This window comes from Hemibagrus wyckioides, linkage group LG17 (genome assembly GCF_019097595.1).
Source record: "Hemibagrus wyckioides isolate EC202008001 linkage group LG17, SWU_Hwy_1.0, whole genome shotgun sequence".
Classification (NCBI taxonomy): domain Eukaryota; kingdom Metazoa; phylum Chordata; class Actinopteri; order Siluriformes; family Bagridae; genus Hemibagrus; species Hemibagrus wyckioides.
This window is the reverse complement of record NC_080726.1, coordinates 18,038,192-18,053,763: the sequence shown is the minus strand read 5'-3', so window position 1 is coordinate 18,053,763 and position 15,572 is coordinate 18,038,192. Positions and strand designations below refer to the sequence as shown.

General features: G+C 42.9%; 1 protein-coding gene across 2 annotated transcripts; it reads left to right on the top strand.

The window, feature by feature from the left end:
* Positions 1-269: 269 nt before the first annotated feature.
* On the top strand, positions 270-13,589 carry pdgfd (platelet derived growth factor d). 2 transcript variants are annotated; one of them, XM_058413255.1, is made up of 7 exons: positions 270-767; positions 6,298-6,484; positions 7,289-7,466; positions 8,893-8,946; positions 9,306-9,495; positions 11,131-11,345; positions 12,944-13,589. In XM_058413255.1, exons 1-7 carry the CDS (start codon positions 632-634, stop codon positions 13,070-13,072), a joined length of 1,089 nt encoding a protein of 362 aa, XP_058269238.1. In that variant the 5' UTR covers positions 270-631; the 3' UTR covers positions 13,073-13,589. The 2 variants fall into 2 exon arrangements, with proteins under 2 accessions (XP_058269238.1, XP_058269239.1); XM_058413256.1 differs by lacking the exon at positions 270-767 and adding an exon at positions 4,838-4,942.
* The last annotated feature ends 1,983 nt before the right edge of the window (positions 13,590-15,572 follow it).

The window sequence follows — 15,572 nt, the reverse complement described above, 5'->3', positions numbered from 1 at the left end:
TACCCCCTAACCCCAATGACGCTGAACTGCCTCCCAATCGGCTCCCTGGCGCACTACACTAAATAACTAATTATCTGTAGCACTGTGCAGGAAAACTACTTCAGTCCTCCATGATGCGCGTAAAAGTCAAAAGAGTGTTAACGTGCTTTAAGATGGCGAAGAGGTCGTGACCCCGTGCCGTGCGCGCGCTCACTCGCGTGCGTTTCCACGCCTCACTGAGTGAATCTGAAGAGAGAACAAAACGGTTTCCTTTCCCTCCCAAACACTTCCCAGCAGTCTGCATGTGCGAGGAATGTGAACTATTCGAGGTGGTTTCACCGTGTCAGCGGAATTACGTACTAACTTTGGCTTTTGTCTGTGGAAGTTTTTGGAAGTTTCCCTCAGTCCGCGTGAGTGGCTAGTGTATGCACGCCCCTTCATCGCGCGCTCTCGCTCGCACGCACGCACGCACACAAACACCCGGACAAGCAGAAACACGCGCAGCCAAACCAGGACGTGCATCTGGATCTATTCGCATTCTGTTCCACCCAGCTCCTCGTGCGTAATGTAAACAACAAGGAGAGGTAGAGAAAAAGTTGCGTGACTCGGTAAATCATTTAAAGCTCGAGAGCGAGGCACCTCGCGCGCGCGCATGAGGTCGGCGGCGGTGATCTGGCGGGCCGCGCGCCTGCTCGCGCTCTCGCTCGTGTGTTTGCCGCTGGTCGGTGCGCGCGGTCCTCAGGTGCGAGCCGACAAATCGTCGCGCGCTACAAACACGCGCCGAGACGGTGAGTTCAGTTTTTCCCCTCAGCTCCACTGTGTCGCACCTGTTCACTCTGTAACGCGTTACACATTATAACGGCGTCTTCGGGGCGCGAGAACTCAGAAATCACGTTTGTTTACATTTGTGTTGCACCGATTTGTCATCTGACCTTCTTGATCCGACTCGTGAATCAGCTGTTTAAAGAGTCGGTTCTTTCAGAGTCCAAACCTAACTTTTCTCTTTTCTCTCTCCATTTTTTTAATCATCTTCTCGCTATATACAGTATACAGTTATGTCTTTTATATTAGAGGGAAGATGTAGTCGCTTTAATTAGCTGTTAAAGTTACATCAGTGGTCCTTCAGGTTCACTTATGCATTAACTAAAATCACTGAAGCTACGAGATACAGTATGTCCTTTTCAAGCGACAAGAATAAGCTCAGTTTGGAAACTTACTGCTGTTTGGCCCTTGATCAAGGCCCTTAACTGTGTGTGCTCCAGGACTGTGCTCATAAGAGGGAAGAGTGAGGAACACAAATACACTGTTGTAATGTACATGCCACACACACACACACACGCACACACACGCACACACACACACACACACACACACACACATACAACCGAGATCTGATCTCAACAGGGGAAACTGAACTGTGCTGGACACACACACACATACACACAAACATAACACACACGCACAAAAACTGAACTGTGTTCCAAATGAGAACTGAATTGTGCTGGACACACACACACACACACACACTAATTGTCCTGTTTGCACACACACGTCACTTTACATTTCACTTTACATTTTTATATTGATCCTGTTTACATGTGTCACTTTAATATTTGCACTCAGTGTCTACACTGTTTTGCACAGAGTCGGTCTATATGTTGTTTGTCCGCACTGTCTTGTCTTGTCATCCTGTGCACTTCTGTTGTATGTCTAGTCTTTTCTTGCACCTTAAGTATAGTTTAGTTTTATCTCTATGTTATAGCTCTATGTTTGTCTGCGTCACTGTACTTTGTCTGTGTTATGTGTAGCACCTTTGGTCTAGGAGGAACGTTGTTTCATTTCACTGTGTACTGCATCAGCTGTATATGGTTGAAGTGACAGTAAAGCTTCTTTGACTTTGACACACACACACACACACACACTCTTCTTTATTTCTCGGAGTGTATCAAGAAGGTTTCTAGAGCAGAATAGAACAGAATGTTTACATCAGGCCCTTCATTAGATTTAGAGATGTGAGTTTCAGAGATCTCTCATGTGACATACAAGAAAATGTTATGGGTGTTGTGTCATATAAAGAGTGTGGACATGTTTGTGAAAAGGTCTGAGACGTTATGCAACAGATGATTTCTTGTTCATTTTTCAGGAAGTGTTTCGTGTGTGTGTGTGTGGTTCGTGGAGAAGCTGAGGGTGTATTTCTGCCTCACACCCAGTATTCTCAGGATAAGCTCAAGACCAGGATGAAGCCCTTGCTGTAGATGAACGAATGGATGAATGAATGAGTGGTTTTCACTGAAAAGAGTTTAGATTCTTGATATACAATATATTGCCAAAAGTTTTGGGACATCCCTCTAAATCATTGAATTCAGGTGATGTTTTTCAGCGGTTGGGCTCAGCCTCTTTAGTTTCAGTGAAAGGAATGCTTAATGCTTCAGCATACCAAGAAAATTTGGACAATTTCATGCTCCCAACTTTGTGGGAAGAGTTTGGGGATGACCCCTTCCTGTTCCAACATGACTGCACACCAGTGCACAAAGCAAGGTCCATAAAAGATTGAGGCGCGAGTTTGGTGTGGAGGAACTTCACAGAGTCCTGACCTCAACCTGATAAAACACCTTTGGGATTAATTAGAGCGGAGACTGTGAGACAGGTCAAAACTGGAACATCTGCCTTTACATGCACATAGATGTAATATGGAGTTGGCCCACATTTTGCAGCTATAACAGCTTAAGTTCTTCTGGGAAGGCTTTCCACAAGGTTTAGGAGTGTGTTTTTGGGAATTTTTGACCATTCCTCTAGAAGCATGTTTGTGAGGTCAGGCACTGATGCTGGACGAGAAGGTCTGGCTCACAGTCTCAGGTGTTCTATCAGGTTTAGGTCAGGACTCTGTGCAGGCCAGTCAAATGCACACCTGTGCAGGCCTTCACACCAAACTCGCTCATCCATGTCTTTATGGATCTTGCTTTGTGCACTGGTGTACAGTCATGTTGGAACAGGAAGGGGTCATCCCCAAACTGTTCCCACAATGTTGGGATCAAGAAATTGTCCAAAATGTCTTGATAGCATGTCCTGAAGCATTAAGAGTTCCTTTCACTGGAACTAAGGGGCCGAGCCCAACCGCTGAAAAACAACATCTGAATTCAATGAGTTGGAGTGGTGTCCCAAAACTTTTGCCAACATAGTGTATTTAAAGCACATAGGAGATACTCGAGGTTGGAAATATTGTTTATCTATTTGGAAATGTTTCAATTTGGAGTTTATCTGAAATTGATATCAGAGCTCTGAGTACAGGCCAAAACCCCAGCAGTGATCTGACTCCAGCTAGAGAAAGAGTGAACTGAAGACATCTCACCTGCCTGATCTGATCTGATCTGTGTTATGTTGATCCCCAGCACTTGCACTCATGCTGTAAAATGCACCAGTGAGCTTGGATCAGAGAAGGAATTACACAAAATCATGTGGTTTTTAACCACGTTTGTCAATGTTTTAATTTGAATTTGTGTATTTAAAACAATCTCTGGGGAGACATCAACAGTGTCCAGATTAAGTCTAAAAAGTGTTACTGCTCAGATTCGTCCCATTTGATCCAACACAGATTCTGTCTTCACTGAGTGTTGTGTAGATACATTTTAGATGCGTTACGTAATGTTTTTGTTACGAAGGGGTTTCTGTGGAACAGAATTACGGGACTCAGCCACACAGCGGAGCTTTTCCTTGCCTGGTGGTTTGCTAATGAGTTTATGATTATGTGTGATACAGAGTGTATACGGGTTTAATGTGAGTATTTTGAGCTGATGAGCCTGCGACCTCACCCAGATATTTAACACTAGAACCTGTGTGTGTGTGTGAGAGAGAGAGAGGGTGTAACACTTTCCTTCCCTTACACCTCAGGGTAACAAGTGTATACTGGACCACACACACACACAGTGCCATCTTTTTCAATCTCTGATGTTGACGCCTCATCTCTACTATGTCATGGAGAAATACTAAGTGTGGGTGTGTGTGTTACACAAGGGTGTGACAAATATGACCTCAGGATGTGTTTGGGTATGTGTGGATAATGGAATGTGTGTGTGCAGGGTATTTTTCCTTTCCATATTTCAGGATTCCTTTAGTGTACAAGAGTATAGAAGTGTACAATGATATGAAGCTTCCAGTGTTTTTGAGACACACACACACACACACTGTGCTTGGTGTGGGAGATGAAGGTGTCAGTGTAGAGAACAGACTGGAAGGAGAGAACATGTGTTCTTTGGAGATAGTGTTTATGGTGTGTGTGTGTGTGTGTGTGTGTGTGTGTGTGTGTGGTGGTGATTCATCATTTTTGAGAAAATTCAGTGCAGTACGTTAAGAAAAAATTCCAAACAGGGCTCTCTCTCTCTCTCTCTCACTCACACACACACACACACACACATATACATTACTGTAACTGTGACGCCCTGTTAATTCTACAACTACACTGAACACTAAATGTTTAAAATAATCATTTTAAGGTTCAGTATCTCAAAGGATAAATAAATTCGTTTTTAATATTAGTTCAGTTCTTCTAGAATTTTTTTATACATTAACATGTAAAGGAAGTGACACGCTCACGAGAGTGGGATCTCCCGGGTCAATTTGTTTAAGCAAAGTCTAACTTCAGCAGAAGGTGAAGTCTGAGGTCCTGAGGAGTGAAGTCATATTAACAGGAAATGAAGCAGCTCATTAATGGGAAGAGTTAAATTAGCAGGAAGAGAATGAAGTAATTGGTTATAGCTATGAAGCGTAGGAGACTGGTGATTAGCACAAAGCGAGGAGCTGGATATTTTTGGGGAAGTGAGAAGTTGAGAGGTTATGTAATAAGACCGTCAGGAAACAAGGCACGGATTGATGGCAAGCACACGAGATGGTTTGTCCCAGGAGGCGAGAAAAGAGTGTTTGGATTAACCAAAAAGCAAATGTTGGATTTGCAGGAACGAGTACTGCAGTAAGTGTTGAATAACTTCAGGTCAAACAGGAAGCCAGATTATAAGCTGAGATTAGCAGGTAGCGAAGGGTTGGATTTAGTGAGGACACTGAAAATGGATAATAAGATTAGCAGGAAGTATTAACTGATCGGTGGGAAGTAAATGATCGGAGTAGCAGGAAGCAAACAGTTGGACTAGAGGGAGGAGAATAATTGGATTAGCGGAAGAAGTTGATTGACAGGAAGCGAAAGGTTTCAGAAGAGTGCGGTCACTGGCTGTTAGGAGGGTTAATGAGACGTAAACACCAGGCTCGACCGAGTCTGATTTGTAGGAGAGACAGACCTGCTCTGTGAATAGTAAATGAAAATAAAGGGTCTGATTTAACAAGAAGTCAAGCAAAGAACAAAGAGAGCTGATTACAGGGAAGTAAAGAGCTGGAGCCAGTGTTAAGAATCTGGGAATTCTAGAATAGAAAGAGCCAGAATAATGGGCAACGTTCCGGAACGTGGCCGGAAGTAAAGGATCAGATTCGTAGGTAGAAATATGTCAGATTTTTCAGAATGCATCCTGTGTTTCTATTCTATAAGAAATGCTTTTATCTACCACCCCCACCCCCCGTGTTCTCATCCGAGTCCTGAACACATTCATTTTATTAAACAGCATCTGACTCTCTCGCTTTTTCTGACTGTCTATTGTTTTTCTTATCTGCATGGTGGTAGATGGATTGTCCTGTCAGCTGTATCCTTCCTCCCTGCTTCTTGTGTGTGCGTGTGTGTGTGTGTGCGTGTGTGAGAAAGATAGACAGACAGAGAGACATGTTATGACTGGTGGGGTGAAAAATGTTTCTTAAAATGAAAAAGTAGTAGCAAAATGCGAGTGTCTTAGAACTTGAGGAAGAAGGTGTGAAAGTGGCCTAGCATTATTGCATTTTGCAACAGTGCTGTGTGTGAGGGTGTGTTTGTGTGTGTGTGTGTGATGTGTGAGGGTGTTAATTAGACAGATACAGATCAGAACTGTCGGTCTGTCTTTTAAGATCATGCTCACACTTGCGTAAGTGATAGTCACAGCTGGTTTAGTGTTTCTTTACTCAACCCTCCTCTTGATCCCTCTTTCCCAGCATTAAGAATAAAAAGATGTTCATGGTTTTAAAAAGGTCTCGTGAATAAGAAAAAAGATTTCTGAATAATAATGAGTTTGCAGGGACCGTGTGCAAGGTGGCTCCTTGGGTCAGTGGGTAACACTTTTTTTTTTTTTTTTTTTTCTTCTCTCTCTCTCTCTCTCTCTGGCTATCTGTTCAATCACCATCTCTCATTTGTCTCTCTTACACAATAATTCCCACTTGTTGCCTTGCTAACAATCACCCGTCACCTTACAGATTTGTTCCGCCAGGAGGAGGTCGTCATGGTGACAGCAGGCGGCCAGATCCAGAGCCCACGGTACCCAAACGCCTACCCACGCAACCTCCTGCTGTCATGGAAACTGCTGGCCCCGCCCTTCACACGTGTTTTGATGGAGTTTGATGGGAGGTTTGGTTTGGAGGAGCCTGAGAACAACATGTGCAAGTGAGTGAGCTAGAGACCAGCTAACTGTTGAGAGAGATTTTTTCTCCTGGGTAAAAATATTTATTGAGTGGCTGACTGAGTGGATAAACTGATGAGTAACTAGCTGACTCTGTGGATGGACTGATCGATAAGTGGTTGACTAGGTGAATGGACTGAAGTATAAGTAGATGTGGTGTGGGTGGACTGAAGGATGACTGGCTGACTGAACGGATAGACTGAATATCAAGTGTCCAACTGCGTAGATAGACTTTAGGATGAGGGCTGACTTAGTGGATGGACTGCGGGATGACTGGGTGTATGGATTGAGGGATGAGTGGATGACTGGGTGGATGGATTGAGGGATGACTGGGTGGATGGATTGAGGGATGAGTGGATGACTGGGTGGATGGATTGAGGGATGACTGGGTGGATGGATTGAGGGATGACTGGGTGGATGGATTGAGGGATGACTGGGTGGATGGATTGAGGGATGACTGGGTGGATGGATTGAGGGATGACTGGGTGGATGGATTGAGGGATGACTGGGTGGATGGATTGAGGGATGAGTGGATGACTGGGTGGATGGATTGAGGGATGAGTGGATGACTGGGTGGATGGACATAGATTAAATAACCAGATAAAATATCTGAGCAAATAAAAGGTGAAGAAATGGAGGTCAAGAAAAAAGCAATAGTTTAATCAAAGATGCTAACGTGGCTACTAATGAATGTAAACTAGTAGCATTGATTTGTCACTAGTTAATGATCACTTTCCATCGCTGTTGACAGCATTAATCAACGTGTGTGTGTGTGTGTGTGTTCATAGACATGATTTTGTTGAGGTTGCTGAAATTTCAGAAAGCAGCACCATCACTTGGGGTCCCTGGTGTGGAAGGAAAGCCCCGAGTCCAATCACATCCAAAAACAACATCATCAGAATCACGTTCAAATCTGATGACTTCTTTGTCGCCAAGCCGGGATTCAAACTTTGCTACTCCCTGCTGGTGAGTCACAACGTTCTCACAATGTTCCAAGAGCCTCAGTCATATTTTGTTGTACACGTAGTGTGTGAAGAGTTTTAAGGACTTCTCTCATTCTCTCATCTTAACACACACACACTCATAAACACAAGTGTTTCCAGTAGCAGCTGCTCTCCACAACACACTTTGTGTAAATATTAGTGTAGAATGTTCCAGATTCAGCATGTTTATGCTGTTCCAAAAAGCCTCCTAAAAATGGGTTGTGCTATGCTGCATGTAGTGCTGTGTGTTTGGTATTTAAACTGAGTCAAGGAATTTCAGTTGGGACACAAGTAAGAGGGAAAAATAAATATATAAATAAATATGTGACATTTTCAGACCTACCTTTGCCCATTTTGTATAGGAGCGCTGCATTTGAACAACAGAATGCACAAATACACAATTTTTCCCCTAATAAAAATATCCTAGGAGCTAGCTAGCTAGTCTACATGATGTTGGTGTTCACAGGTTCCCATCTCTGGTCCTGGAGAACCTCATGTCCTATACATTTGCATATTTTTTCTGCTCCCAACACATTCATTACTGAACTGCTGATTGGCTGAATTAGGTGTGTTACAGCAGACGGGGGGGTTCACCAGGACCAGGGTTGGGTATGGGGTGGTATTGAGATCTCATGGTAAAAGCTGGATGTATAAACCACATTTCTCAAAATAAAGATGTTTGTTCAGCCCGATCTGATTGAGATTGAAGTCACACGCCTTCAAATAAAGATCAGTGGTATAGACCACTGGTAATTGTCCAGAGTGAGACCAGTGGTACAGACAATGATCCCATATTCTCCAGGGTGTCTGTAGTGGTACAGGGCTGATCCTTAGGTTAAGGCTGGTGGTACAGGACCCTACTCCCAGGGTAAATCTGGTGGTAGAGGACAATTCCCCAGGGTATTTCCAGTCATACAGATCCTCAACCCTGATTAAAGCTACAGTGTAGGCCACAGTTCCCCAGGTGATGTTGATGTCGGTGATATTTGGCCACAATTCCCAGGGCGAAGCTGGCAGTATAGGCAGCAATTCCCCATGAACGTTCAGGTCCTGATAAAAGCGCTAATAAATTGTTAGGAGTCTATCAAAATATCAATCCTGAATGATTGGCTTGTTGCGCAGGTGTTATGAGCTCTCTGCCTGACCCGTCACAGTCAATAGTTCATTACTGTATGACTGAGTTATCTGTAATTAAATAAGTACACAGTATTTGCTACTGATTACTGGTCAAAAACTGCATGTTGGTTTCTGGGGAGAAAATTCAGTGGAGCTCATGGGGGAAAGAATTGAATACATTTGTACACTGGTGTGTGAAATGAAGACTCTGTTTAGCTGCAGGCTTAATTCAGTGACTCAACTTATATATGCGTCTCTCTACCTCTTTCTCTGTTTCTTTCAACGTCTCTCAGGTTGATGCTCCACCGTCTTATCTGAATAACTTAGAGACTGTCACAGTTGCATCGGTAAACACACACACACACCCCATCATTATAAATTCACTGATTAATTTTCACTTCTAGATGGTGTAATAACTGTATTCATGCACTGTTTCCAATACAAATAGAACCATTATATTTTTTTCCCCCATTCCCCCAATTTTGACTCAAATCACTCTTCCCAATGTGCCTTATTTTCAATTTTCATTCTTATCTCTTTCCTTTATTCTTTCTCTTTTTCTGTCAAACCTATTTTTCTTTTTTAACTTAATGCTTTACTGTCGTATCTCTTTATATGTCTCTATATTTCTCTTTTTTCACTCAATTATTCTATATGCCTTCCTCTCTCTCTCTCTCTCTCTCTCTCTCTATCATACATACTTCAGGATCCTGTGTCTGCCTCTAATGCTCCCTTATCAGCTGATGCTTTGGATGATATCATTGCGGGGTTCAGTACAGTGGAGGAGGTTCTTAGACACCTGAATCCACAGACCTGGAGAAAGGACCTGAGCTCCATCTACACACAAACACACCAGTACATACCACGGAGCTATTATGCCAACCGTGCAAACAAACGTGAGTGACACACACACACACACACAGTCTGGTAGTAGGGATTTGTGTTGTCTAGTCTGGTGTTTTAATTATGAAAATCCATATATAAACATAAAGTTTTAATGCCTATGATACAGAACTCACTCTCAAAAGTTAAAGCTGGATGTACAGACCCTGATCCATTGGGTAAAACCAGTAGTATGTGCCCCAGTCCCCCTTGTAAAATCAGTAGTATTACGGTAGTGGTGATGCTGGCCACCTCACCTTTCAGGCCCCTGTAGACCATGAATTTCCTGGATTGGTTGATACAAACCACAATTCTTAATATAAAGTCACTTGAACTCCTGGTTAAAGTCTCAGTGGTACAGGTCCCAGTTCCAGTTCTACAGGCTTCAGTTCCACTGCATACAGCAGAACCCCCCCAAAAATATCCATGATGGGGGTTCAACAGGACCAGGGTTGGGAACCTGTTGTCCAAGCAATCTCCAGTGTAAAAGTGGTGGTTCCAGGCCCCCTGGTTAAAGCTGGTAGTGTAAAGCACATTTCTCAGGATAAAGATGTGTGTATTGCCCTGAACTGATTGCACTTAAAGCTCAAAAGATCTAAAGATCAGTGGTCCACAATTGTCCAGGTGAACCCAGTGGTAAAAGCGACAATCCCATGATTCCCAGAGTATATATGGTGGTATAGGCCATGATTCTCTGTGGTAAAGTTGATGCTACAGGCTTGCTAATAAAGGTCACATCCCCAGGGTGCAGTCGGTGGTACAGGACCTAGTTTCCAGGGTATGTTGATTACCCTAGGGTATATGCAGTCAAAAATGACCCCCATCCTCTGGTTAAAATTTTCGAGTTATCCAGGTGATATTTGGCCACAATTCCCAGGGCAGGATTGGAAGTATAGGCAACAATTTCCCCAAGAACATTCAATCTTACAGGTCCTGATCCTGTGGCAAAATCTCCAATAACCTGGGTGAAGCTAGTGCTAGAGACTCCAATCTTCTAGGTGAAACCAGTGGTAGAGACACAGTTCGGAGTGAACCTGATGGTACAGGCCTAAATTCCACAGTGTAAGGCCAGTGGTACAGTCCTTAATCCCCTGGGTAAACCTGGTGGTACAGGCTCTGAGCCACTGTGTAATGCTTGGTTCTATTTTTACAGTCCATTAGGAAAATCACTGTGGTTAAGGCAAAGAGGCATAAATATAAAACTTTTGCCTTACTATTTTCTAAATGTTTTTGCAAAAAAAAAATAAATAAAAAATATTTTAACATTAGTTGTTCATTGAACTACTGCATTCTTACCAAGGGCAGAAGTGAGAGTGGAAAGTATTTAGGGAGTAGTTAAGTCGTGTTTGGGACTATTTGATTAAGCATTTTTTCTTTTTCCCTTTAAAGATGACTCAGTTGTGTGTCCTCATCCTCCCACCACTTACACCCTACACAAATGCACAAACACATTGAGGCACCAGAGGGCATACATTCCTAATCATTTATGTAAGCGGTGTGTGCGTGTGTGTGTGGTGTGTGTGTATGGGCTTGTGATCAGGAGTCATAATCTACGAAGCCAGAGGTAGCAGAATAACTGAAGTGCACAACAAGCCCCCACACATACACTGCACACAGTCTCATTACCTCTGTCTCTATCTGCCTGACAGTTGATCTGGATCGTCTGCATGAGGACGTGAGGCTGTACAGCTGCACACCACGCAATTTTTCCATAAATCTGCGGGAGGAACTGAAAGTCACCAATGCTGTGTTTTTCCCACGTTGCCTTTTGGTGAAACGCTGTGGTGGGAACTGTGCCTGTGGAACAGAACATTGGAACTCCTGCACCTGTAGCCCTGCCAAAACAGTCAGCAAGCTTCATGAGGTATTCTGTAATGCTACACACACACACACACACACACACACACACACACACACACACAATGAATGTGTCCTGAAGAAATCTCTTTACAGTCTGACTATAGAGGGGCATTCATTCTCCGAAATGTTTATGGAAAACTCTCAAAAGCGACCTTCAGGCACATCTGATGATAAATGGGCCTTTTATGATCCATGATTCCCTTCAGATCTGGTTAGCAATTATTTCTGCATATTATAGTTGTTAAAATTCAGCAGCAGATTGCAAGCAATGCTGTGATAATGCTAAACAGAGCAGAGGTATCATCATCCAAGAATATCTTATTGAGTGCATACGAGGATACAGAGTGATGGAGCTCTTAATAAGTTACAGTAGCTGTCCTTAAAAAAAAAAACTGTTTTAACCTCCTCTTCCCTAAAATGTCTAATGTCGAGGACACGTTTAGCACCTTTTTAAGACATCAGAGAACATCTTAGGAATAGAAAGATTATTGCATTTAATTCTGGTTTTCTGAAGAATCAAAATGTGGTAGTGATACTGGTTAAAGTAGTAAATGACCTAATGGTAGTAATGCACTTCCTGGGAACGTTTGTGATAATAGGCTTGTGAGATTGTCAGAGATTGAGACCATCCTGTCATGCCTCCTAATTCTCTTTGACTGATGATAGTCCTTGTATGTGATCGTATCGATGACTCCATTCCACTCCTTTCAAAACCACGAGCCGATCGTTTCGATCCTGACTGACCGCTTTGAATCTGCAGCAGGTTTAAACAGAAATAGCCGTGCTCGGTTGTTAATTATCATGAAAAGCAACTACTAAAATAGGAAAATAATCGGATGCTTGCAGATTTCTTCAATTAAATGTGCTCGATTGATGCACATCATGATGCATTTGAGGGACTTTGTTGATGAATACGTGTTGACAGAGAGCTGGGTCTGTGGCTCATTCGCTCATGGCTCTCTGCCCACGCAGATATAACCAGACATCCTCTCATCCATCCAGCAATAGTTAGAGCATTACTATGTTTTGTTTTTGTTTTTTTTTAGCACAGTCGTGGAAACGGGGGTGTTGGTGAGCGCCAGTTTCCACAATAGTATATATTATTAACTCATTTCTTTCGTCATTTTTTTAAATAACCACTAAATATAACAAACAGCCGTAGTAAGCTTGTCAGCAGCACCGAGATACAGACTAACCTTAGAGTTAAATATCTGATTAATAAACCATGGCTCAAAGATCTGCAAATTCAGCAGCATGTCTGCAAATCGAAGAAATGTCATATAAATCTGTACTGTGTTTTTTTTTAAATAGACTGAAGATGAGGCTGTGAGGATGATGAGGGTGAGGATGAGGGAGTGTGCATGTGATGATGATGCATGGAAAGTAATAAGCATGGCGCACGGTGTCGAAGGATAGGGTTTTGTGAAGATGAGATTGTTTGAAGATGATGAAGAGGGCATCGCAGGATGGTGGTGTATTACGTGTCGATGTGTGAGGATGAGAATATCAGAGGATGATAGGTGGTTTGATAAAGTGGATGTGAAAACAGAAGAGTATTGGGGCAATAAGTGTGTGTGTGTGTGTGTGTGTGTGTGTGTATAGGTGCTGAAGTTCTCTCCAGGACCAAATTTCTACAAAAGGAAAATCAAAGCACGGTGGGTTCTCGAGGAAATCAACCTGCAGCATCATGAGCAATGCGAGTGTGTGTGTCACTCACAGCCACCTCGATGAGAGATGCATACACACACATCCACTCAGTATTTCAGACAGTAAACGATGTAGCTGAAGTATCTTTCTCTGTTTGTTTGTACTTTTTATCCGTCTTCATGCGCACTGTTATTTATTTCTGTTTTATGTTTTTTTTTTTTCCCCTTGCAAACAAAGAAAATGAGACCGAGCTGAACTAAGATGGTTTTTTCTCTCTCTCACACACACACTCACTCACTGACTCTCACTCACACACACACACACACATTCCAGTCTCCCTGGTTCAGGAAGATGAAAGTAAAAGCCAGAGTAGTGTGTTTTCACTCGTTATCCAAAACAGTACATTCCCCTCATACCAGCCCTTCCTCATAAACACACACACAAACACACACACACACACACACACACACCAGAGTGCTGTACATATGATTGCTGTAGCTCTGTGTGTGAGCTCTTTGGGTTTGTTTAAACTGCAGATTCAATTATTTTCTATTTCATTTGTCTTCAACACACAGATAATAAAGCAGATTTTCAAGGTTCAGCATTCACCTGTGTGTGTTTTCTGCTTCCTGTGTCCATGTGTGAGGTGAGTGGGTTGTTATACACAGGGGGCTATTCTAAGAACAGAGGGCTGCAGTATCATGGCTGACCCTTCATTCTGACCCCAACTTCCTGAGATATGCGGAAACGTATTTATGTGACAAAAAGCTTCTTTCTCCTTTACTTCTTCATGCATTATTTATGTCTTTCTCCAGCTTGTTCCAGCAATATTCCTGTGGTCCGTAAAAACAGTGTGACTGTAGAAATGCTGAATATGATGAGCTAATAACGCACTGACTGACCACGTTCTTGAAATCTGTGCTGTCCATGAACTATGATGTCCAATTCATGAGGTGCTCATGAAAACTGCCCTGCTTTTATGGCACTTGCATGAAACAAGCAAGCACTGGAGCACAACACTGGCGCGAAGAGACTGAAATGATGTTATGTCCTACAGCCCTGGTCATTTTCAGTGCACGAAATGGACTTTTGACCACAAGGGCTAAATGGTTACCCGAATGATCAGAACCTGACATTTACTTATTCCCAAAGCCAAAGTCCAATAAAAACAGTACACTGCACATGGGAAAGGAGCCTAAAGGACATTCAGCAGTCAGGTGGAACTGAGAGCATCTAATCTTTCTCAGTACTCTCACTCCTCTGCTCTGATTGCATGGCTTTCTCAAGTAAGTGTAAAAGCAAGTACCTTTCTTTGTAGCTGTGCTGATTGGGCCTTTTGCTTTAGCACCTTATCTGCTGAATAGAGAGAGAGAGAGAGAGAAGGTGTTAGTATTTAGCTCACACTAGATCAATACCCACTTTCCAGCAGACACTATATGACTATTTGACTTCCAGCTGTTATGATGTCATAATGGGTGTTACAGCAGCCGACCAATCAGTAGCTCCAATAATCGTCACGCAAATTTCCTTAAAATGGAATACACCGATCAGCCATAGCATTATGAGCAGTGACAGGTGCCGTGAATAAGACTGATGATCTCCTCATCATGGCACCTGTTAGTGGGTGGGATATATTAGGCTGCAAGTGAACATTTTGTCCTCAAAGTTGATGTGTTAGAAGCAGGAAAAATGGACAAGCGTAAGGATTTGAGCGAGTTTGACAAGGGCCACATTGTGATGGCCAGACGACTGGATCTGAGCATCTCCAAAACTGCAGCTCTTGTGGGGTGTTCCCGGTCTGCAGTGGTCAGTATCTATCAAAAGTGGTCCAAGGAAGGAACAGTGGTGAACCGGCGACAGGGTCATGGGTCAAGGCTTATTGATGCATGTTGGGAACCAAGGCTGGCCCGTGTGATCCGATCCAACAGACGAGCTACTGTTGCTCAAACTGCTGAAGAAGTTAATGCTGGTTCTGATAGAAAGGGGTCAGAATACACAGTTGGGTCAGGGCTTCTTTTTTTTTTTTTTGCAGCAAAAGGGGGGACCAACACAATATTAGGCGGGTGGTCATAATGTTATGCCTGATCGGTGTATATTACAGCATCATTTCCGTTATATATCGTTGTGACGTTTTCTGTAAGGAGGTGTGGATTTAACGTTTATGGAAGGAGTCTCCAGTGTCAGCATGAGGAATTCTGCTTTCTCAGTAACACCACAAGCAGGCAAACAGTGAGATAGTAGGATGGCTCATTCTTAAAATAAAAAAACATTGCTGTGATAGAAGAAGAATAAAACATTTCAGAATGTGAGTTGTTAAAAAAAAAAACAACAACAATCAGCATCTCCATGGTAACAGTAACTCCACTTCACCCTACCAGTGATTAGTTTCCTATAACTGCAGATCCGGTCGTGTTTCATATCTCACGTGACAGAGAAAGCACATATATATCTGTTTATCTGTAAGCGCCCTACCGTCTATTCTTCTCTCTGACTTTCCCAGCTCTACAGGTTTCAGCTACGAGAGTGTGTATACACGTGTTTGTGTGTGTTGCTGGGTTCACATCATTGTTGCATCAGCTAGAGA

Excerpts from the sequence above, each read along its gene's own strand:
- pdgfd (XM_058413255.1), top strand. The coding sequence starts at position 632 with ATGAGGTCGGCGGCGGTGATCTGGCGGGCCGCGCGCCTGCTCGCGCTC. Across the intron at positions 8,947-9,305 it reads AGACTGTCACAGTTGCATCG|GATCCTGTGTCTGCCTCTAA; the intron begins GTAAACACACAC and ends TACATACTTCAG. Across the intron at positions 9,496-11,130 it reads TGCCAACCGTGCAAACAAAC|TTGATCTGGATCGTCTGCAT; the intron begins GTGAGTGACACA and ends TCTGCCTGACAG.